The sequence below is a fragment of the Pyricularia grisea genome (assembly GCF_004355905.1).
Source record: "Pyricularia grisea strain NI907 chromosome Unknown Pyricularia_grisea_NI907_Scaffold_4, whole genome shotgun sequence".
Lineage (NCBI taxonomy): Eukaryota > Fungi > Ascomycota > Sordariomycetes > Magnaporthales > Pyriculariaceae > Pyricularia > Pyricularia grisea.
Window position 1 is genome coordinate 339,553 of NW_022156718.1, and position 20,156 is coordinate 359,708.

The window sequence follows — 20,156 nt, forward strand, 5'->3', positions numbered from 1 at the left end:
GATAATAATAGTTGTTCCAGTCAGCATCATCCTTGACCTAGAAAGGTGTACGATATAATATAGAGTTTATCGCAGCAACAGACCCTGGACATCAGACGGCAGAGGCTTTCCTTCTTTACCTGTTTCGACATCGACGAAGTCAGCACAACCACGCGAGAATAGCATCTCCTACCTAGATGGGTCACAGTTACACCCCTTTAACTGGCCACTCTTCAACCATGAGCGTGAGTGTTTTGCCCCTGTCTCCCGTTGGACCCCCCAGATACGTTTCACCGATGGGGACTCCCGGTGGGGCGTTCACTTTCGACAGGGAAGGTCGAAAATCTCCTTTTTGGGCTTCGAAACCGGTAGTCCCAATGCACTACTCTTCTTTCTCTATTTCCAAGCTTTCGATCCCGTCAAACCCAATTCCTTCATTCCCAAAAAGCCTATCACCAAACTGCACACTCATCTTTGTTCTGATATACTTTACATCAACCCGCCGGCCGGACTAATACTAACAAAATGAGCCAGTACGGGTTAGTTGAAACCTTTATTTTATTTCCCTCCCAGACTTCGACCCTTTCATCGATGCGCCACGAGCGGGCCACGACTCGCCCTCCCGAAAGGCGGAAACTGAACCGCCTGCGAGTCGAAAGAACCTAAACGATGCGGTCCGACGAACCCGGGAACTGACAGAGTAATCTCACAATTTACAGATACGGCGGAAGGCAAAACCCCTTCGATGATAGGGGTGACGGCGATGCAGGTGGCTATGGAGGACCACAGCCACCACGACCTCCCCCAGGGCAGTTTGGCGGCGGTCCTAGACCGGGCGGTAACCGGGGACCGACCATGGGGCGGGATGACTATTCATGTACGTGAATGAATGGGAGGGTTTTGCTGGGCCCTTACGAGGGAGCAAACGATGTGGTTGTGGAAAAGGGGGTTACGAAAACGAAGCAAGCACAAATGGTCTAACATCAAACTTTTATCAAATCGCAGCAAGCCAAAACGTCGAGATGGCATCTCTGACCCAAAACGGAGCTGGATTCAGCGGTCAGGGCGCTTCCGGCAACAGCGACCCTAACTTCATCCTCAACGAGTGTCGATCCATCGACGATGGAGTCGGCCAGATCGAGGGTAACCTCAACCAGCTGCGCATGCTCCAGGACAGGTCTCTCAATGAGGCCGACGCCACAGGCTCCCAGACGCAGAGGCAGCTCGACTCGCTCTCGTCCGAGACCATGGCCATGTACCGCGCGCTGACGGACCGCGTGCGCAAGGTCAAGTCGAGCCCCGAGGCTTCGCAGGCGCGCAACACGGCGCAGGTCAACCGCGTCGACCGCCGCCTCAAGGCTGCAATCAACCAGTACCAGCAGATCGAGTCAGGCTTCCGACAAAAATCTCGCGACCAACTGGAGCGGCAGTACCGCTACGTTCGGCCCGACGCTGACGACCGCGAGGTCCGTGACGCCGTCGAGGATGCGGCCAACGGTGGTGGGCAGATCTTCCAGCAGGCCCTGATGCAGAGCGACCGCAGGGGTCAGGCCCGTGCCGTCCTCAACGCCGTCCAGGACCGTCACGAGCAGATGAAGAAGATTGAGCAACAGATGATTGAGCTATCGCAACTGTTCCAAGACATGGACACTCTCATCGTTCAGCAAGAAGTGCAGGTTGCCCAGATTGAGCAGAAGGGCGAGGAGATTGTCGAGAATCTGGACAAGGGTAACGAGGAGATTGTGGTCGCCGTCGAGACGGCCAAGAAGACGAGGAAGAAGAAGTGGATCTGCTTGGGGATTTGCAGTAAGTTACAGCCTCTAATCCCAACATTCTGAGATATCCTGACTAACTTGTCATTAGTTACTATCGTGGTTGTCATCGCGGCCATCATTGCAATTTACTTTTTGATCATCAATCCGCCTCGAGCGCAGAGCTCCAACAATAACACATCAGCACCGGCAGCCACTACCACCGCCACCGCCAATTCCAATCCGAAACGTAGCTTAGGGAACGGCCTAGAGCACGTTGACTTTGACGGCGAGCGACCTGTATTCAACATTTACGCCCAGTCCAAGATCGTCCTTACAGAAGATGAGTTAAACGCCAAAACCGAGGAGTCAACGCCCCTGGGTCACATTGCCCGCAAATCGTCCGCCATGAAGCGATGGGTGGTCACGGATGATGCCACCCCCAGCGCAGACCCCACCGGTCCGCTTGGCCAGGCAGTCTCCAACATGCGCAGCGAGGGCGGCGAGTTTCAGAGTAGCAGTCGAGCATTTGAGGGCTCGCGCAAGAGCAAGAGGCTCGCGCTGTCAGGAGGGAAAGCATTTGACATTGACAGCTCCAAGCTTGTGGTTCGGGCCACAAAGACTCAGTAAATTTTCGAGGGAAACGCAGTCTTGTCAATTTCTTCTGTTCTTTCTGGCGACTGCATTTTTGTTGGCTATTCACGGTGAAACATTTTTTTGGTGTTTTTCGGAGGGGCTGGGATGTCTGATTTCCAGTTTTGTTTTATTTTATTTTGTCCATCTTCAAGATCACCAAAAGAGGGAAAACGCCTCGCGGCTTGATGTCGGAGGATCGTAGTCTGTTGTTCCTTTTCTTTTGTTTATTTTCTTGACCCCTCTGTATATCTGGAGTCTTTTGTTTCTTGGAAGCATTATAGGCGTTTAATCAAGACTTGATATCCCTTTATCACTCTTTTTTCGTGGTTTGTTGGGCAAGTTGATGCTGAGCATTTCGGTTTCCGGTTGGACTAGATTATCTGTGCATTGTATACATGTCTTTCATAGGGTCCTAGATAACTCGCCAGTGATAGATTTTATCACTATATTCTATCCATGCGAGGATCGCTATATCTCATAGGCTCCGTCATGGTCTACCCAAGCCGTCTCTCATCTGGATTGTACTCTTCCCCGCGCGCATATGGCTGGTGAGGCCCGGTTTCCTCTCCAGCTCTGACACGAGTTTCCAAAGCCATGGGGTCATAATCACAAATGTCCATTTATCGAAAACTTTGCCATCTTCATGCCAAAAAATGCCGCTACAGTCCTCATGGAGCAGTTCGTCTCGAGGGGGGAAATGCTGAAGCGATGGGCGTCGCACACAAGAAGGCTGTGTTCAATGCAGGCCCTACGGCGGGATCTACCGCGACAACGGCACGGCTCCAGCCGATGTCACTGTGGCGTTCCCCCCTCTCTTTCTGCCGTGGAAGGATTTCTTTTGCCGCGCATGATAAAGACAAATCTATCCGTACGGGCCGTATTTTCCCCCGCACGTTCGTTATGCGAGTTTGGTAGGTTTTGAAAATTCCCAAGTCTATCAGGGAGTGGCCTTCTGGTCAGAAGACACAGCCTCAGCAGCAGCCGCCCCAGGTGAGGCAGTCTCATCCCCGACGGCAGCATGAACAGCCCGCTGCTCCTCTGAAGGCAGTCCAGGTATGCTAGCATCTACCACGCGGCGCAGCGTGCTCATGCGACGGTCAAAGTCGTCAGCCAACGCCGCGAACTCTTCCTCCCCGTTGGGACCGGGCCCCTGATGTTGTTGTTTTTGCCGTCTGCGCTCACTGTGGCGCGACCCGCCGCTGCTGGACCCGGACAGCGTCAGGGTGCTGTCCGCCGCCGCCGCCGGGTCGACCCCAACCCCTTCGATCCTCAGCATGAGCCCGTTGTCACCGCCGTCACCGCTGCCGTTGTCGTCCTTGTCATCGCCGGCCTCGGCGCCATCTCTCGTCTTGCCCTTGCTGCCGACTCCCCCCCCGGGTACGTCGGCGTCCTTGCCGCCTACTCTCGAGACCTGCACGCTCGTCACGGCCCAGTCGGGACTGAGGGAGACGGCGCTGGCCACGGAGAAGGAACCAGGCCTACCGTCGGGGCTCGGTACCAGGTCGACGACGATGGCGCGGTCGCGAGATGACCCCGGCGCTGCCGCCGCGGCGCCACCGGAGGATGTGGGTGGGTGGGGATGGTCCGCCGCAGCGTCGTCGAGGGCGGCGGTCAGCTCCTCGGGGTCATCGTCGGAGAAGATATAGTGGACGCGGGGGTGGTGTGTTGTGGGGCGGCCGGTTGCGTCGTCGACTAGTGTAAAGACCGGGGTAAATACGGGCGGTGGTGGCGGTGTCGGTTGGTGCTGTTGTTGCTGCAGGAGGAGGGATTCCTGCGAGGGCGGTCGCAGCACTCCCGACCGTGGCTGTCTCTGGTGAGTGCTGGTGGAAGCCTGGTCCAGATTCGAGGTAGGTTGGTCTTGCGAGTTGGATGAGAGACGACGCCTGTCGAAATGATGCGGCGACCCGAGCGGAGGGGTGTTCTGACGGAGAGACCCGACGGGGCTTTTGGTGTTGGATGCGGCTTCTGATGAGAAGCGACGCGAGGGTTCCGTCATGATGGTCGGCAGGAAGGTATGTGACAAGGCAGTGACTTTGCGACTTTGGTGCGGCGTCGATGGCTATTGTAAGGGCTGAGTAGGGAGGCTTGAGCAAGAGAAGCTCCGACAGTTTGGTGCATGTTGTTGGGTGTCACAAAGAAGAGAGGGACAAAAAGAGGGAACAGGATAAATGAAGAGAAGACAAAAAAAAAAAACTGTATTATCTAATAAGTAACTCTTTGCAGCTTATCAAAGTTTCGCACTGCGGCTGATAGAAATGTCACCATGATTCCGGCCGGTTCAAAAGGCAAGACATTGATGTTCTGACGAAGAAGAGATGTGATAAGGTGGTTTTTCAAAAGAATGACTGGAAGTCGGAGACGAGATCGTCATTCCGCCCGTGCTGTTGAGGTTTAATGGATTTCCAGACCCGCCATATCCCTGTAAGCCCACCGGCTGGTCTATTCCAGTTTTATTCTAGGGCGCGGGGCGGGGAAAGCTGCGTGCAGAAGGACAAAACAAATATTACTTTGAACTGAATGACACACTAGAGAGTCTAGACCTACGGAGTACAGTAGTCAAGTCGGGTTTTGGGTATCATAAAAGAATGTCTGCCAGAGAAGGTTAAGAGAATAAATAGTACAAATGGACAAGTCTAGTAAGCGGTGTGATTCATTCTTGTTTGTCCTCACACAGGGGAAATCACAGCAAAACTGTGCCTCTCTGTAGCCAGTTTGATTGTTGGTCTCTTCCAACTGTTTATTGCTGCGTTGGCGGGGCCATTGAAGACCGAGAGCCTGGAGGGTGCTGTCCGGGCTGTTCGTTCCACTCAAACTCTACCGGTAGCAGATGTCAGTGGTTAGTATCATTCGTTTTCTCTTCTTTTTTCCAACGTCACATTCCTATGCATAAAGCCACACCTGGGCGGCACACTTACTTTGTCGACACATTGGGCATTGTCCCTTGGCGGAATCTTGCTTGATCCATTCCAGGATGCAGTGCTTTCGAGCATGTTAGACATGAGAGTTAATGTGGCCTATTAAGGGGGGATGCAATAGATACATACCATGTGGAAATTATGGCCGCATTTGCCAGACACTTATGAGAGAAGTTGAAGTCCAGGTTAGCTTTGGTAGCACTGAAGATTAAAAAAAGCCATGCAGAACTCTCGGGCTGAACGGAAAGGCAGAAAGAAGTGAGTGAGTGACTCACAGAGACTACAATCATCACCAGGGTATTTGCACGTCGGACAAGTGCCGTCAAAGTGAACCTGGCAGATTCCGCAGACATCGTCTTCTGGAATATCCCATCTCCATGTGGCCACCGCGTTCCACTCCTTGATTTTAACTTTCATGGCTTCTTCCAGGAACGCAGGCGGGGGTGTTTAAGGAATGGCCAGATAGTGTATTTTTTTTTTTTTTTTTTTTTTTTTTTTGCTTGCGGGATTATTATTGTTTCGTTTCAAAGAATACGCCTTCTTTTTGCCGTGATTGTGGTTTGTTTTTGCTTCGTCTAATATTGTTGTTGTTGTTGTCTGCTTTCATTTGCCTCTTCAAAATGTTTGTTTATGCACTCACAAACAGGCACATTGATTCGGTGTGTTTGATTGACAATGGACCAATATGAAGCTTGGGCCACCCAGGTTGTTGCTATCCTCCACTATTGGGCAGACATCGGTCGGGTCACTGGGCGCTTTCGGCAGGTGCACGCCAGCTTCTCCTCACCTCCAAACAGTGCTGCCAGAATAGCGCACCTCCTCTTGTGCGGCCATTCCCCGCATTCCGTCGGTGATCTATCATTGCGTGCTTTTTAGAGACAGTCCGTCCGAATTACCCTTTGAGAGCCCGAAAAACCTTGAGACCAAAATTCAGTCACCTGGTGCGTACTCCACAATTTATGTTTGCTCGACAATTGTAAATCTATGCAGCTCGTTACAAATTCCAATTATATATGGTATTTTCCCCTCTTTGTTTTGCCGCCGAGGTCCAGTATATGTTTACCTAAATTTATTGCTTCTGGAGCGCTCATTTGTGACAATCAAAGCTGCCCAGCTACAACCCTTGGCTAACGACCCGCACCACGTTATCAAAGTGTGCCCCGAGCGTCGCATTCCGTCCAGTCACTGGTTTTTTCTTCAGCAGTCAGTCAGTCGGGTGCAGCTTCTCCGCACCGGGCAAAAATCGAATCGAACCGTCTTATCTTTGGCGCTTCTGCACCTCTGCCCTTCGATGACATCGTTTTGATAACATTAATCCTCACGGTACACCATAACAACCAGGCCAAGTGTCTAGAGAACACTCGTGTCGACCCCGAGCAAAGCTGCAGTCTTCAATTGCAGCCGACTTGCAGCTCAATTGATTTTAAATTGTTTGTCGGGGACTCGCATCTAACCCATATAATGCCTCCCGCTACTTTGATCACCTTCACAATGCCGACAACATCGTGGGCTCCCCGCGCGGCCGCCAAAGTTCGGTCTACGCCCGTCTTTTCCCCAACGACAGCTGGCCGAACCTTCACAACCTCAATGCCCCGCCGCACTTTCTCCTCGTATCTCGTCACTCCCAAGGAGGTCCACGAGGCTATGCAAAAGAGTCCGCCATCGTCTATCAGCACGCACCCGAGAGTCATTTGCCTCAATGCAGCATGGTTCCTTCCCAACGACCCGGAAGGCCGAACGGGCATCGAGTCCTACCGGAAGGCACGCATCCCCAAGTCGCGCTTCTTTGACCTAGACAAGGTCATCGACCGCCACAGCCCTTATCCGCACATGCTCCCCGAACCCAAGAGCTTCGCCTCTGCCATGAGCGAGCTCGGGGTGCGCAAGGAAGATACTGTCGTGGTTTATGACACCAAGGAGCTTGGAATCTTCTCGGCCCCTAGGGTTGCATGGACTCTCCGGGTTTTCGGTCACCCAAAGGTCCACATACTTAACAACTTTCGCACGTGGTGCGACGAGGAGCTACCCATCGAGAGTGGAAACCTTTATAACGTCGAGTGCTGCACGTACCCGATCCCAGAGATTTCTTTGGATAAGGTTGCCGACTTCGAGGAAGTTCGTGATGTTGCCATGGACCACAACAAGGAGGGCGCCGAGGGAGTCCAAATCCTTGATGCGAGGTCGGCAGGCCGCTTCGACGGCACCGCTGCTGAGCCAAGGCCGGGATTGTCTTCGGGCCACATGCCGGGTGCCATTAACGTACCCATCGATACGCTCCTTGACCCCAAGACCAAGGCTTTCCTGCCAGCGGATCAGCTCAGGAAGGTCTTTGAAAGCAAGGGAGTCGACCCGTCCAAGCCAATAGTCTCTACCTGTGGCACCGGAGTGACGGCATGCATCATCGACACGGCGCTCGAAGTAGCCCAGTTTGGTGACCCGGAGAAGCGCAAGGTTTACGATGGCAGCTGGACGTAAGTGCTCCTGAATATGACCATGGGCTTTACCACCCATACAATGACGATACTTGTTTTACTAACACAATCGATGTTCTACAGCGAATGGGCCCAGCGTGTCAAACCATCAGATTCTCTGATCCGCAAATCTGGAGAATGAAGCGTATTGGTAGCTCCATCTCTGATTTGAATGCCTCACTAACTGCAACTGAAGACATCATAAAAAGATACCCTCCCCTCGTGTGTTCTGCCACTGTTCCTTTGGGCAAACATGGCTGACAAAGCCAAACCAGTCCTCGTCACGTACTCACACCTCTCAACTCTCGCATGGCCAATACCCAGATATCCCAACTTGATTTCGGTTATCTGTGCCCAGGCCTTATTATTTCTTCTCTTCTCGAAAATTTCGGATTGCGTTCATATGGTTCCCACATTCCCCTTTGACGATTTAGCGGCGCAGATGAAGGGTTTCATGCTTTTGTGCTTTTGTATTTGGATTTACTTGGCCTCTGGCGTTGGGTCCGTATATACTTAATTACCACTCATCTTTCATTCACGAAAAGAACTCTCCAGGCATTATCTAACTCCACTTCCCTGGACGAAAATAATCATCAGACAATTGGCTTATCTAAAGGCAAAGTGAACTGACATACTATTTAGGAAAAATGCCGACTAAACATAGGAACTGGATTAGCTCAAAACTGATACTATCCAGCAATTCGACGGCAATCAGCATCTGGCGCGCGATACATTGGACGAAATTCCCTCGACGGGGTTCATTACAGCGGATCATGCAGTCCGACCCTGTCCGATAGTCGTATTGCTTACATATAGGAACAGACACCTTCCAAGATGAGAAATTGCCGGGGCATGGTTGGCTTGGCTAAGATACCTCGACTAGGGTTCATTTGGTGGCAATAAAAGACCGCCGGCTCCTCGTCAACAAAGTCGCCGTGTTTGGCTTGATCTTCTATCGCCCTCCTAGGACAGCGCATTGGTTCAATATTCGGCAAATCTAGCCCGAAGATATATGTTGCACAAATACCGATCAAAGTCAAACTGACTTGAGGACATACAGCAGCTACAATGCGCGTAACTATCAGTACCTTCTGGCTCAGTTACAGCTCATTGGTACATATCAGCCATGGAGTTGCCGTACCCCGGGCTCAAGGAACATGGGAGGAGCTCCCGTCGACGCCAATCTTGCCACGCCAGGAAAACACTGTAGTTGGAATTAATTCCACCTCACTCGCCGTCCTGGGTGGCATTGTGACCAACGGCACGCAAGTGCTCAGCTCGGCTCTGGCCTCTATCTACCACGCCCCAACCAACCAATGGCAACAAATCGCGGATTTGCCCATCCCACTGAATCATCCGAATGCGGCCGCGATTGATGGGAAGATCTACCTGCTAGGTGGCCTGGCCGATATTGATGGAATCTGGAAAGGCGTACCTAACGCTTGGGTCTGGGATCCAGAGACTGATACCTGGAACGACCTTGAGCCGTTCCCGACCGGCACTGAGCGTGGTAGCGCCGCGGTTGCTGTGGTGGGCGACACGATCTACCTCGCTGGTGGACAACGCTCCCTCGCGTTGGTTCCTGGCGGACTGCACGACACGGTGGACACGGTGTCAGCATTTGACACATTGTCAGGCAAATGGACACTACTGCCAAACTTGGCGTTACCGGAGCCGCGAGATCACGCCGGTGCCGCCGTGGTGGGGTCGAAACTATTTGTCACAGGAGGTCGGCACCTGCGCGAAGGCCTGATTGTAAGCGGCAAGGTCTACTCGGTTGATTTTGCTGCCGGGGATCCTCGATGGACGCTAGAGGAGGAACGAATGCCCACGGCGAGGGGCGGACACATGGCTGCTGCAATCGGAGACCAAGTGTATACATTTGGTGGCGAGGGCTCTGGCGAATCGGACTCAGGGGTCTTTGACGAGGTTGAGGTGCTTGACACCACGACGGGCATTTGGAGTCGGATGGAGCCAATGAGGCTGCCCCGGCATGGGACATATGCTGTCGCCGTCAACGGGGCCATTTACATACCTGGCGGTGGCTTGCAGCAGGGCGCTGGGGCGGCGACGGATGGCTTTGATGTGTTTAGACCTTGATGGGCCACCGGGAGAAGTATTGCGGGCACAAATGCTGTTGCACACAATGTTTGTCGTCACAGCCCTAGCTTGTGCGAATTTTTCGAAAAGTTGCCACAGTCACATTCTTGGGGATGCAGAGACAAAGTCAATATCAAGGCTTGAATGTTGGCGGGGGAAAGAAAGGATAAAAGACTCAGGGTACACCATCAAACCATTTACAAAAACCCGTTACTCTCAGGTATCAACACCGTCAACATCCCGACAAAATACCACCCAACAAGCTATCGATACGCAATGTCGGCATACGGAACCATCGGCACATATGAAGACGACATCGAGCTCGAACAGATGGCTCCTGACGAAAGGGAACGCGTCGTGTTGAGGATGCCACTCGAGCAGCAGGAGTTCTCGGTCCCTGTCATCGTTGTGATGTTTATCGCCACGTTTGCCATCATATTTTGGACAATTTGGTTCCTCGCATCGCCTCCGAATAAATATCACCACGGTGGAGGCGGTTCGGACGGTGATTCCGGCTGGTTTTGAGGACGATGTTTGTCTTTACCCTGTTCTTCCGCGGACTAGCCAGCATTATAGCGTGTGTTGATCAAGAAGTTTTTTTTTTTTTTTATCCCTCTTTTCTTTTCTGAATAGAATTAATGATATCAGCTTCCCTGTTGATACATGGATTGCATCATATCGGCGACAAGACGGCACTGGTTGCCTAAAATGGCTGCCTAGTTGGGGCGTGGAGGCCTAGCCCGTGTTGATGCTAAAATCATTTGCGATGGAGAAAGGCCAAGCAAGGTTACAGGGATTTCAGGGTCTATGGGGTTGGAAAATTAAGCTTGTCCTCTTGGAGCTCATAACGGACCAATCAGTAGAACTAGTGAAGTTTTCAGCTGTAAGAGTCACAAAGCATCCGATTTTGGGGCGAAGCACACAATTGGGACCAAGGGATGTTAGGATCGATTGTACGTACGTCAGACGGCTACCACAGGCAACCACAGTGAAAGACAGGGTGCCAAAACAGAGCCAAGCACTGCATGTACAACCAACAGGCACTTTTGATACCTGTCTGTAAATTGAGTTGCCCTCAATCACAAACGCAATGAGCCGATCACATCCCAAGTAGAAAATCAAATCCCCTCTCTCATCATGCTGATGCCCAGCGCGGCGAGGCCTACACGGCCCTATTTGAGGCCTAGGTGGTGCCAGTCTCTCGCCGAATAGACTCATAATAAGAAAGATACAAAAGAAAAGCGCCAAATCTATTCAGGTAGTATACCTAACCTATCCTACTGCAAAATCAGGATAGTTCGTCCTGTTTTCTTTTTCAGCTAATGCAACGGCCGCTGACTGCAGCCGGTATGATCCGCTCCACGGTTACAGGCGCTGAGGGGGCTTGGCGCCTCGGTATAGTTCGTACGAGGCATTCGTGGTTGGGGAAAGGAGTCCACCCTATATTTAAACGGCTCTCTTGTCCCCGACGATTGGCAAACGAGCAGTCTTTCAAAACACGTACTCTTTCTTTCTCTTTCTCTTCCTCTTCTCCATCGCGTTCAAACGGGACTGGGTTTCTCTTAACCAAAAACCCAAGGTCATACTATTCGTTTCATACATCTCACAACGTCAGTCGACGCAAGAAGGGAAACTCCAACATGGCGGACAAGCTGGCTGCAGATGAAGAGACCTCTTCGGTGGTCGTAGTAACCCCCGTCGAGGGCTCTGAAAAGGGTGATGCCACAGATTCTCAATCCCAAAATCCCGAAAAGGAGGATGGTGAAAAGAAGAGCGAAGAGTTGGAAGAAAAGGTCATCGTCGGCATGCTGTGCGGAACCAAAGACCTCTACCAGAAATGGGACCAGAACCAACCCAACAAGTTCACATGGACTGAAAAGTACCCAGAGGACTTGGAGGAGGCGGCCGAGAACGCAGAGACGATGAAATTCGCCATTCTTGTGCGCAACAGTAGGTTATATTCAGAGTGCTGTCCCAGCGGTTTTGATGTGCAAAGCAAGTTGCTGACAGGCTGCCAACCCTACCTGAAGAGAAGAGCTTCGACTCTCGAAAGAAGCTCGAGATCGACAGCATCGTCATCCAAAGTCCTCTCATCAAAAATGTGCTTCATGATGTACTCAAGGACTACCCAGGCGTAACTACAACCATGCAGAGGCTCGCCTTCTCAGCACCCTTCCGTCCCTTTGTGCACCGCTGGGCAGAGCTGACTAGCGCGCTCACCAACCATGAGTATGATGAGCCGACACGCGCGCACGTCAAGCTCCTGCATGATATCCTCTCGGCCGAGCTCAACGACGTGATTGAGGCCATGAAGGACTACAAGGCCAACAAGGTCGTGACCTACGAGCACGTCTGGACCATCTTCCAGCCGGGCTGCGTCGTCCTGGCCAGTCGCTACGGCCGCCCCATCGCGATGCGGCTGGAGCAGGGCCAGTACGTCCAGCACTGCCGCCTCGGTCCCGTCTTTCAACTCACCTGCGACAGGGTGGATTGGGACGGGTCCAAGTTCGGCTACGACGAGGCCCAGCAGATCATCACGCCGTTCCTGGGCACCATGCCCATCGAGGACCTCACGTGCTGCCCGCTCCAGTATAGCCCGGACCCGGAGGGCGTCAAGGAGATGCTCGTGGCCCGCGGTCGCATCTTCGAGTCCCTGGCTGGCTACCACTACAAGATGTACGTCGGGCAGGCCATCGAGCAGAAGAAGTGGGGACCGTCAAAGATCTCGGTCGACTCGAGGATCGTCATCGACGCCTTTGCCCACGACAAGTGGAACCCGAACCACCAGACCTCGCTCAAGTCGCTCAACAAGGTCCAGGCCGCCCGCGCGGCGCAGTTGGACGCTGAGGACGGCGGTGACTACGACGTCGAGGAAACCTACGACTACGACGACTACAACGAGGAGCACCGCGAGGAGGAGCTGCTTGAGGACCTCAAGCCCGTCATCCCGCTGACCGAGGAGCAGCTGCTGCTCTGCACGCCCATGCTCAAGGGCTGGGCCCTGAAGAGCAAGAAGTGGCTTGAGTTCTACGTCGACAGCGTGTCCGAGGTGCGCTTCAACGACCGCGCCTTTGACAGCCTGGTGCTGCCGCGAGGCCAAAAGTCGCTCATCCTGGCCTTTGCGCGCAGTCAGGCCCAGAACAAGGACCGGATCGACGACGTCATCGCCGGCAAGGGCAAGGGCATCATCATGTTGCTCTCCGGCGGGCCCGGCATCGGCAAGACGCTGACTGCAGAGGCGGTTGCCGAGGAGATGAGGGTGCCGCTTTATGTCATGAGTGCCGACGACCTCGGGCGGACGTCGTGGGAAGTCGAGACGAACCTGCTGCAGGTTCTGGAGATGGTGGCCAAGTGGAACGCGGTATTGCTACTGGACGAGTGCGACATTGTGCTGGAGCGCCGTACGAGCACAGACCTGGACCGGAACCGCATTGTTGGAATCTTCCTCCGTACCTTGGAATACTACGAGGGCATCCTCTTCCTGACTACCAACCGGGTCGACTGCATGGATGAGGCCTTCCAATCCCGCATCCACCTCAGCCTCGAGTACCCACCGCTCGACGTGGATGCGAGGCGAAGCGTCTGGAGCGGCTTCCTCGAAAGGCAAGATGCTGCTGAAGATTCCGAGAGCCAGCACACCGTCACATCGGACGATATCGAGAGGCTGGCCAGGTTGGAGCTTAACGGCAGGCAGATCAGGAACGTGCTCAAGACGAGTAACCTGCTCGCCTTTCACCAAGGAGAGAAGCTGGGCTTTGATCATCTAAGGACTGTTCTGGAGGTTGAGGGCCGTAAGCTTGACGTATAAGTGAACATGTAGAGAACATGTAGAGAACATGTAGACAATATGTAGACAATATCAAGTTGAATCACTTACATTAACCCATCAGGATTCTTCAGCGTGGGAGAATTGAAGCTGTCAGTGAGCAAATAGGGAGTCAGCGGAACATGAGACGACAGAGGGAACCGTTCCACCCCCTATCCAGAGTCTGATAAATATCGTCGTGATAACAGCCGTGCACAAACCAAACAAAGCAAATATTAACTGCAATCATGTCCACAGATTCCTGAAAAAAATACATTCAAAAGATGGATTCCAATTTGCAAACTCCAAAATGTCTCTAGCTCTATGTGTATTGATTTAAACCAACGCCATGCTCTCGGTCTAATATCAAAACCGTGCCATACAAATTCAGATGAAATACTGAAACCAAACTGTACAAAGGATGTAAAAAGAAGAGGTCAAGAAAATATCATACCAAAGTTGTACTTCCAATTCTCGTCCGCCTGCCGGGTCTAAGTGCTAGCAACTGCACTCTTCAGACCGAGCCCGACGACATCAATATGAGTCCAAGCATCGATCGCCTTCGAGTCGGCAACCTTACTATCCAAGATTGCCGTGTCATCCTCCAGCGCGCCCGCAGCTGTAGCCTTGGCGACAGTAGGCTCGTCACCGTCGACAAGATCAGCAGCACAGGTGGGCGCGACCGAGTACCCGTTCCGTCGAAGGGTCTGCAGCACGGCACGCAGGTTGAGGCGCACGACGCGCTCGGGTGCGTGCCCGTTGAAGACGCGCCGGACGAGCCAGGGGAAGAGGGTTGCAAAATCCGACTGGCTCATGTGTGCACTCTCCTTGACGTAAAACCAGCTCGGCCTCGGGAAGCCCGGCTTGTCGAATGCAGAGGCAGATACGGGAGGCGCAGCCGATGGGGATGGTGAGAGGATCATGGCCTTGGTGTGGAGGTGCTCGGTCCATTTGAAAAAGGCATCCGACTCCACAGCCAGCAATGCATCGCCTCCTGGAGAATTTGAGGCGGTGATGTCGTAGCAGGGGAACGGCAGTTTGAAGAGCGCGGTTTGGTCTGGTGAGATCATGGGCAGGCACCACATGTCCAGCAGAATGGCGACGGACTGGTTTGTGATTTGGTGCCGGATCTTGGCCGACTCCTTGACAGCAAAGATGGGGTTGGCTATACTTTTCACCTCAGGAAGGTCTGCATAATAGGTTGATTTAACAACCTGCGTTACGGTTGCAGCACCAAAACTGTGGCCGGCCCATATGACTTTACCCGGCTCATGGACATCGAGTCTGTTTGTAAATCGGGACAAAGCCTCTGCAGACGTGCTGGTGTTTAGGTTGGTCATGGATTCTGCCTTGCCCTCATCGATATTGACCAGCGCCTCGTATAACAGGCCAGTCTCCCAAGCTCTGACACGTAGTTGAGCATCGCGAGCTTCGGATATCTCCCTTGATGGCGTGTGGGGAAGGTTCTTATACACAACGTCAGCAGACCGCGGCCTCTGCGCAAACAATCCTCCCTGGTATTTCGAGAGAGCCACGGGGTCTCTGACGACTGTAGCAATGGCACTACCGTCACGGTACTCTGGACAAATCACCACCACGCCGTGACTCGCAAGTGAGCCGGCCAGTTGTGAATATGAGTTTCTGCTGCCTGCAAGACCATGAGAGAAGATCATAGTAGGCCAGCGGCCATTTTTAGCTGCAGGGCTGATCAGAGGCGCATTCTTGATGGCGGGGATTGTGACGTAATGGAGATATCTGGGAACAAAGGACGCCAGGCTGGATAGAAGAGGAGAAGCGCCCATGAAAAATCCATATCCCATCAGATACTGCCGCTGCGGGTTGGGAAGCCATGTGATTTCCTTTCCCTTGGCATCTGAGCTCGTAGGATAGAAGATGCGAAATAGAATGGTGTGAATATCCTGCGCACCATCTGGCACTGGGCATGGTGCTGGAAGCTCCGAGATGGGGATCTCCACGTCCACCGTCCCGACCTTGTGTGGTCCTGAGTATCCAGGAAAGCCCGGAATTGGGTTGAGGCGGCCCAGATAGCTGGACATTCTGGATTGCAGCCTGTTATTTGTTGTTTGGATGTGCAGTCACTGTGAGTTGGAATGGTTAAAAACAACCAACGTTGTGAAGTGCGTGGAGCTCTGAGTAGGGTGCCGGTGTGTGTTTTGAAACGGTGCAGTAATTACGTGGGAAACGAAGGGAGAGAAATAACAAAAAAAAAGTGAGCAAGAACCCTGCTGTAAAGTAACCAAGACAAAAAGAAACAAAAACTCGCACAATGCAAGGTAATGAGTAAGAAACAAGAAAATCTATGATGCTACAACGGTGATTGCAGACTTGATACGAAACCGGGGGTGTAACTGTACGTATGGCACTGAACAGAAAGCCTGAATCAAATGCTCCTTATCTGGTCTAGGTTCTGTATAATACAAATTTAGTGCTTTTTAGGGGGCGAAATTATGGGGTTCAAGCCGAGGCTGTTTGTTTTCTTGTCGAAAAATCGCACAACAGGGCACCGGCCGGCCACTCAACGTCTTCGGGGGTTTCCTCAATGAGCTGCAACGCCGCACAGCCCGAAATAGCGGTGCGTTTTGCGATTCGCTTGCGCCGCTATTGCTAGATCCACCCGAACCTAGCGTCACTAAAAACAGCGGCTTTAGCTCCGAGTGGGAGGCAATGTCCAATTGTGTACATGTAGTGAAGTAACTCTTTTTTTTTTTTTTTTGTTGTTATCGCCAGGTTGACAGAGGCTGACGACGGAGTGTCGCATTGGGGGTCACTTTTATGCCCTTTCTGAGACTTCTATAACCGGTGCAGCGATAGCGTGTAGAGAGATTCTTGCTCACTTCCACAGGCCCAAGTCGGATTCGTCAAGATATCATTTTCACGGGTAATTATAACTAAGCTACGGTAGATATGTCTCCATTGCAACTGCCATCCAATCTGTGACTCTAAAGAACACCTAAAGTACTGCTACATCCCTCTAGATCATGCCAGCCTTGAGTGGGGCGGCAGTTGGCTACCAGCTTAGTCATCACAGTAACCTCACCCAAAATTTCCCCAAGCTGTAGAACCCGCCGCACGGCAGGGCTGCTAGCTTCGCGCCGCGACTTGAACCCCCCCTTCAACCCGTCGAGTCGAGCAGCACTGGCAAGAGACCGACGGCCATAAACCGTAAATATGACTTCCACAATCGGCATCCCGATCAAGCTCCTCAACGAGGCTCAGGTATGGGCAATCATACTACACCTTTGCGACCGTCTTTTTTCTTAAATCCTCCTACAAACTGCCACTAAAGCTAACTCGTTTAAACCCCAGGGCCATATCATCACCCTCGAGATCACCACCGGCCAGACCTACCGCGGCAAGCTAATAGATGGTACCAGACGCCCAACCTCTTTTCACTTCCCCCCCATTGCTGGCATGAGCAGCCCCCGACCCCAATAACTGGAGACACTTTGCTGACCGAAACACCTCGAAAACTCCCCTCCCTCACGCTTTACAGCCGAAGACAACATGAACATCCAGCTCCGCGACATCACCGTGACGGCGCGCGACGGTCGCGTCAGCCACCTGGACCAGGTCTACATCCGCGGCAGCCACGTGCGCTTCTTCATCGTCCCGGACATGCTGCGCAACGCCCCCATGTTCCGCAGCCGCAACGTGCGCGGCCGCGGTGTCGGTCTCGCCAGAGGTCGCGCCACCGTCAACAGGGCGCGTGGCGGCGGTGGAAGGGGAGGCAGGGGCGATAGGTGATTTTTTTTTTCGTTCTTTTTGTTTACTTCTTCTTTCTTTGGTTTGATAGAGAAACACAAAAAAGATGGGGGACAAACAAGAAGAAAGACCAAAAAAGGGCCCCATTTCCTCGGTATTCTTAACGATAATGACGATTTTTCAACATGGCGCCCCGGGTCGATTTTGGGTCATCATGTGCCTGCCAACAAACTGTTTCAAGAAAGGTGTGGCATATCATCGTTTGGTTTGGCCTGTGGTGACGGACGGATAAGGCTTGGCTGTTCGGCATATACAAAAAGTCTAGATTGGCATATGAGCTGCTGCCATTGTTTGGGGTTCGGGGAATTCTCGCATGCCGTTTTTCGTGCTCATTTGGGGTTGAGATATGTCCCTCGGGCGTTATAGTTGTTTAAATGGCTCGTCGCCAGAGTCGTAGCTTGTTCTCGATACCCAGGTACTCAAAAATGAAGAAAAATAAAGGCTACCCAACAACAGCGGTGAGACCGTGACCATTAATTAGAAATCAAGTCGCTATTAGATCTGGATGAATCGCCTATGTCTGCACATTTGAATACTGAACGGTGGTGGATCCAGAAATATATCGATTGATTATATTTTCATACATATATATGGTGTTGTACAACAATGGCCATTTATGCCGTTGTTACCTGAGCTTCTCAAGTGCATCCTCGGCCGTATTCACCAGATCCATGGCCCGCCTAAGCTCTTCTGCATTGATAGCATCGTTACCGCCAGCTCGCCCTTGCTCTAGAACCCCCTCAACGCTTGCTTCCACAGCCCTTACAGCCTTCCGGCCCTCCTCTCGAACCTCTCCGTGCCAGTACTCTCGGGCAGTCTCCCATTTTGTTTGCATCCTTCGCAAACTAAATACAGTCCCGAGAGCTGCTATAGCTCCAGCCTCGTATGCTCCAAACGAAGAGAGGTATGCGAGCACGCCCAGGGACGTAGTTAGTGTCGTGGTGCTAAGCGTTTGAATGAGTAGTTGCTGTGCCAGTGCCTGCAGTGCCGGCACACTCTTTTGCAAGAGATAGTTTCTCGTCTCTGCAATATGCGCAGGCCATTTTGTCGCGGCTGGAGCGGCTACTGCAGCCTCAGCGGAAGATGCCTCGCGAGCTGGCACCTGGTAGCCGGGGGCCTGTCCCATTTTCCCAAACAAGCCGGATCCGTCAATACCACCAGCAAGGTAAACAGCGCCCTGTTCTGCGCGGGGCAAAAACCGTTGACTGATCATCTCCGAAGATAGCATGCCGACATCGTCGACGCGCCAAAAGAGTTTCCACCATCCAAGTTTGCGCCATCTTCTACCAGCAAATGCCTCGTCCAGCTGCTCTCTCAGCTCCGAGTGAGCAGCCTCAGACCACTCCGCTAGAGCCGAGTTGAGCTCCGTCACAGCCGTGGAACGCTGTAACGCCACCGAGAGATTGCGGGCTTCGTCTTCTTCAATCCGTGTAACGGCATTACGGAGAATAGACACAATAAGCTGCTTCACGGCCGCTTTTGTGGTTCCATCCTCGTTGGATAAAGCACCGTTGAGCAGCCAGTCTTTGGCTGCTGGAACGTTACTCTTGAACCAAAGAGCCTCGAATTCCATGGCATTGCCCACGTCCTCGCGGAACAGAGTGACCGCCTGCCGGGCGGACTCGACATCAACCCGCGTGAAGGGACAACCGACGAGGTCTTCATCAGCGCACGACTTGAGATTCACAGCACCCGCGATGTCATCTGTGGACCCCAATCCTGATAGAGAACCAATCTTCGAAGCGCCCGCGACCCCGTCAGCCACAAACAGGGCTTTGTGCACGGGCGTTGCAATTTGGGTGAAGCGGCCGGTGCTCGAAGTTGGAATATCTATTGCGGGCGCCAGGGCTGCCTCCTCGAGCGCCACGGAACTGTTGTTGTTCTGGCCAGGAGGCGCGACAGAACCTACCGTCGCCAGAAGGATCTCCAGGCCATGATTGTTGAGAGTCGGTGACGATACGGGGATCTCCAAGACAGCGCTATCCCTGGCATTTGCGGGGCGCACAAAACCCGGCCTCGCAGGGTCGCTGTCGGAATGTGACGCCTCTGGGCGGATTCGGATGATAAGAGGCCGTAACTCGTCTCGCTGGTCTAATTGACGTTCCCACTCCTGCTCCGGCGAGAGAGGGTCTGCCAGCATAGAGCGTAGCAAACCCTTCGCAGCACGACCAGCAGAGCCGTTGTCCCCTAACCCTAGGATAGCCAGCCGCACGGCTTCCCGGCCCGCATCCTGACGGAGGCCTTGCAATGCCAATTCAACTCTGGATATATTGATATAGTTGGGAGCATGCCTCTGCAGGGCAGTCAAGGCACCCTGAAGCTCCTGGCGCGGGTTTGGGTCGGGTGCGGCGGCAATTGTGGACTCATCGCGTCGGGAGCCCAACCGCGTCTTGGGGTGCGTGACAGTTGATGATGACCTGCCAGCCCCGATGGGCAGTGAATGAGAACAAAGGAAACAAATGGATGAAGTCGGAGCTGCTATGACTTTTTGCAGACTCCTAGTTGGCCGGAGGATGCCCCGAGGGACCGACCTGGGCGGCATATTTGGCAGGACATGAGTTGGGAAATTTCAAGTTGTTGAGAGCTGAAGCACGGGCGCGCTCGTCGGTAGCTCTACCCTGCAATTGGAAACACTGGTCAAGTGGACGATGACGGGGTTGTGGGGCGTCTAACCAACACCGGCAGGACAGGTACCTGGTACACGGGTGTTAGTTAG

General features: G+C 53.0%; 9 protein-coding genes across 9 annotated transcripts; 6 read left to right on the top strand and 3 right to left on the bottom strand.

Moving 5' to 3' along the window:
- Nucleotides 1-201: 201 nt before the first annotated feature.
- PgNI_06821 (uncharacterized protein) lies at nt 202-4,559 on the top strand. The gene is made up of 4 exons (XM_031126841.1): nt 202-518; nt 699-856; nt 985-1,785; nt 1,843-4,559. Exons 1-4 carry the CDS (start codon nt 505-507, stop codon nt 2,358-2,360), a joined length of 1,491 nt encoding a protein of 496 aa, XP_030980795.1. The 5' UTR covers nt 202-504; the 3' UTR covers nt 2,361-4,559.
- PgNI_06822 (uncharacterized protein) lies at nt 3,304-5,893 on the bottom strand (the record flags this gene model as incomplete). The annotated part of the gene is made up of 3 exons (XM_031126842.1): nt 5,557-5,893; nt 5,282-5,380; nt 3,304-4,425 (listed from the first exon to the last, which is right to left on the bottom strand). Exons 1-3 carry the CDS (start codon nt 5,632-5,634, stop codon nt 3,304-3,306), a joined length of 1,299 nt encoding a protein of 432 aa, XP_030980794.1. The 5' UTR covers nt 5,635-5,893.
- Nucleotides 5,894-6,313: 420 nt separating this feature from the next.
- On the top strand, nt 6,314-8,544 carry PgNI_06823 (uncharacterized protein). Its single transcript, XM_031126843.1, has 2 exons — nt 6,314-7,752; nt 7,837-8,544. The coding sequence occupies exons 1-2, from the start codon at nt 6,743-6,745 to the stop codon at nt 7,892-7,894; spliced, it is 1,068 nt and encodes a 355-aa protein (XP_030980793.1). The 5' UTR covers nt 6,314-6,742; the 3' UTR covers nt 7,895-8,544.
- Nucleotides 8,545-8,820: 276 nt separating this feature from the next.
- Nucleotides 8,821-9,852, top strand: PgNI_06824 (uncharacterized protein; the record flags this gene model as incomplete). The annotated part of the gene is made up of 1 exon (XM_031126844.1): nt 8,821-9,852. The coding sequence occupies one exon, from the start codon at nt 8,821-8,823 to the stop codon at nt 9,850-9,852; it is 1,032 nt and encodes a 343-aa protein (XP_030980800.1).
- Nucleotides 9,853-9,898: 46 nt separating this feature from the next.
- PgNI_06825 (uncharacterized protein) lies at nt 9,899-10,377 on the top strand (the record flags this gene model as incomplete). Its single annotated transcript, XM_031126845.1, has 2 exons — nt 9,899-9,923; nt 10,073-10,377. 2 exons carry the CDS (start codon nt 9,899-9,901, stop codon nt 10,375-10,377), a joined length of 330 nt encoding a protein of 109 aa, XP_030980799.1.
- A 718-nt stretch (nt 10,378-11,095) lies between these two features.
- On the top strand, nt 11,096-13,731 carry PgNI_06826 (uncharacterized protein). Its single transcript, XM_031126846.1, has 2 exons — nt 11,096-11,802; nt 11,883-13,731. The coding sequence occupies exons 1-2, from the start codon at nt 11,175-11,177 to the stop codon at nt 13,658-13,660; spliced, it is 2,406 nt and encodes an 801-aa protein (XP_030980798.1). The 5' UTR covers nt 11,096-11,174; the 3' UTR covers nt 13,661-13,731.
- A 417-nt stretch (nt 13,732-14,148) lies between these two features.
- Nucleotides 14,149-15,714, bottom strand: PgNI_06827 (uncharacterized protein; the record flags this gene model as incomplete). The annotated part of the gene is made up of 1 exon (XM_031126847.1): nt 14,149-15,714. The coding sequence occupies one exon, from the start codon at nt 15,712-15,714 to the stop codon at nt 14,149-14,151; it is 1,566 nt and encodes a 521-aa protein (XP_030980797.1).
- Nucleotides 15,715-16,735: 1,021 nt separating this feature from the next.
- Nucleotides 16,736-17,897, top strand: PgNI_06828 (uncharacterized protein). Its single transcript, XM_031126848.1, has 3 exons — nt 16,736-16,894; nt 16,985-17,045; nt 17,172-17,897. The coding sequence occupies exons 1-3, from the start codon at nt 16,847-16,849 to the stop codon at nt 17,420-17,422; spliced, it is 360 nt and encodes a 119-aa protein (XP_030980792.1). The 5' UTR covers nt 16,736-16,846; the 3' UTR covers nt 17,423-17,897.
- Nucleotides 17,898-18,065: 168 nt separating this feature from the next.
- On the bottom strand, nt 18,066-19,982 carry PgNI_06829 (uncharacterized protein; the record flags this gene model as incomplete). Its single annotated transcript, XM_031126849.1, has 1 exon — nt 18,066-19,982. One exon carries the CDS (start codon nt 19,980-19,982, stop codon nt 18,066-18,068), a length of 1,917 nt encoding a protein of 638 aa, XP_030980791.1.
- Between the last annotated feature and the right edge of the window lie 174 nt (nt 19,983-20,156).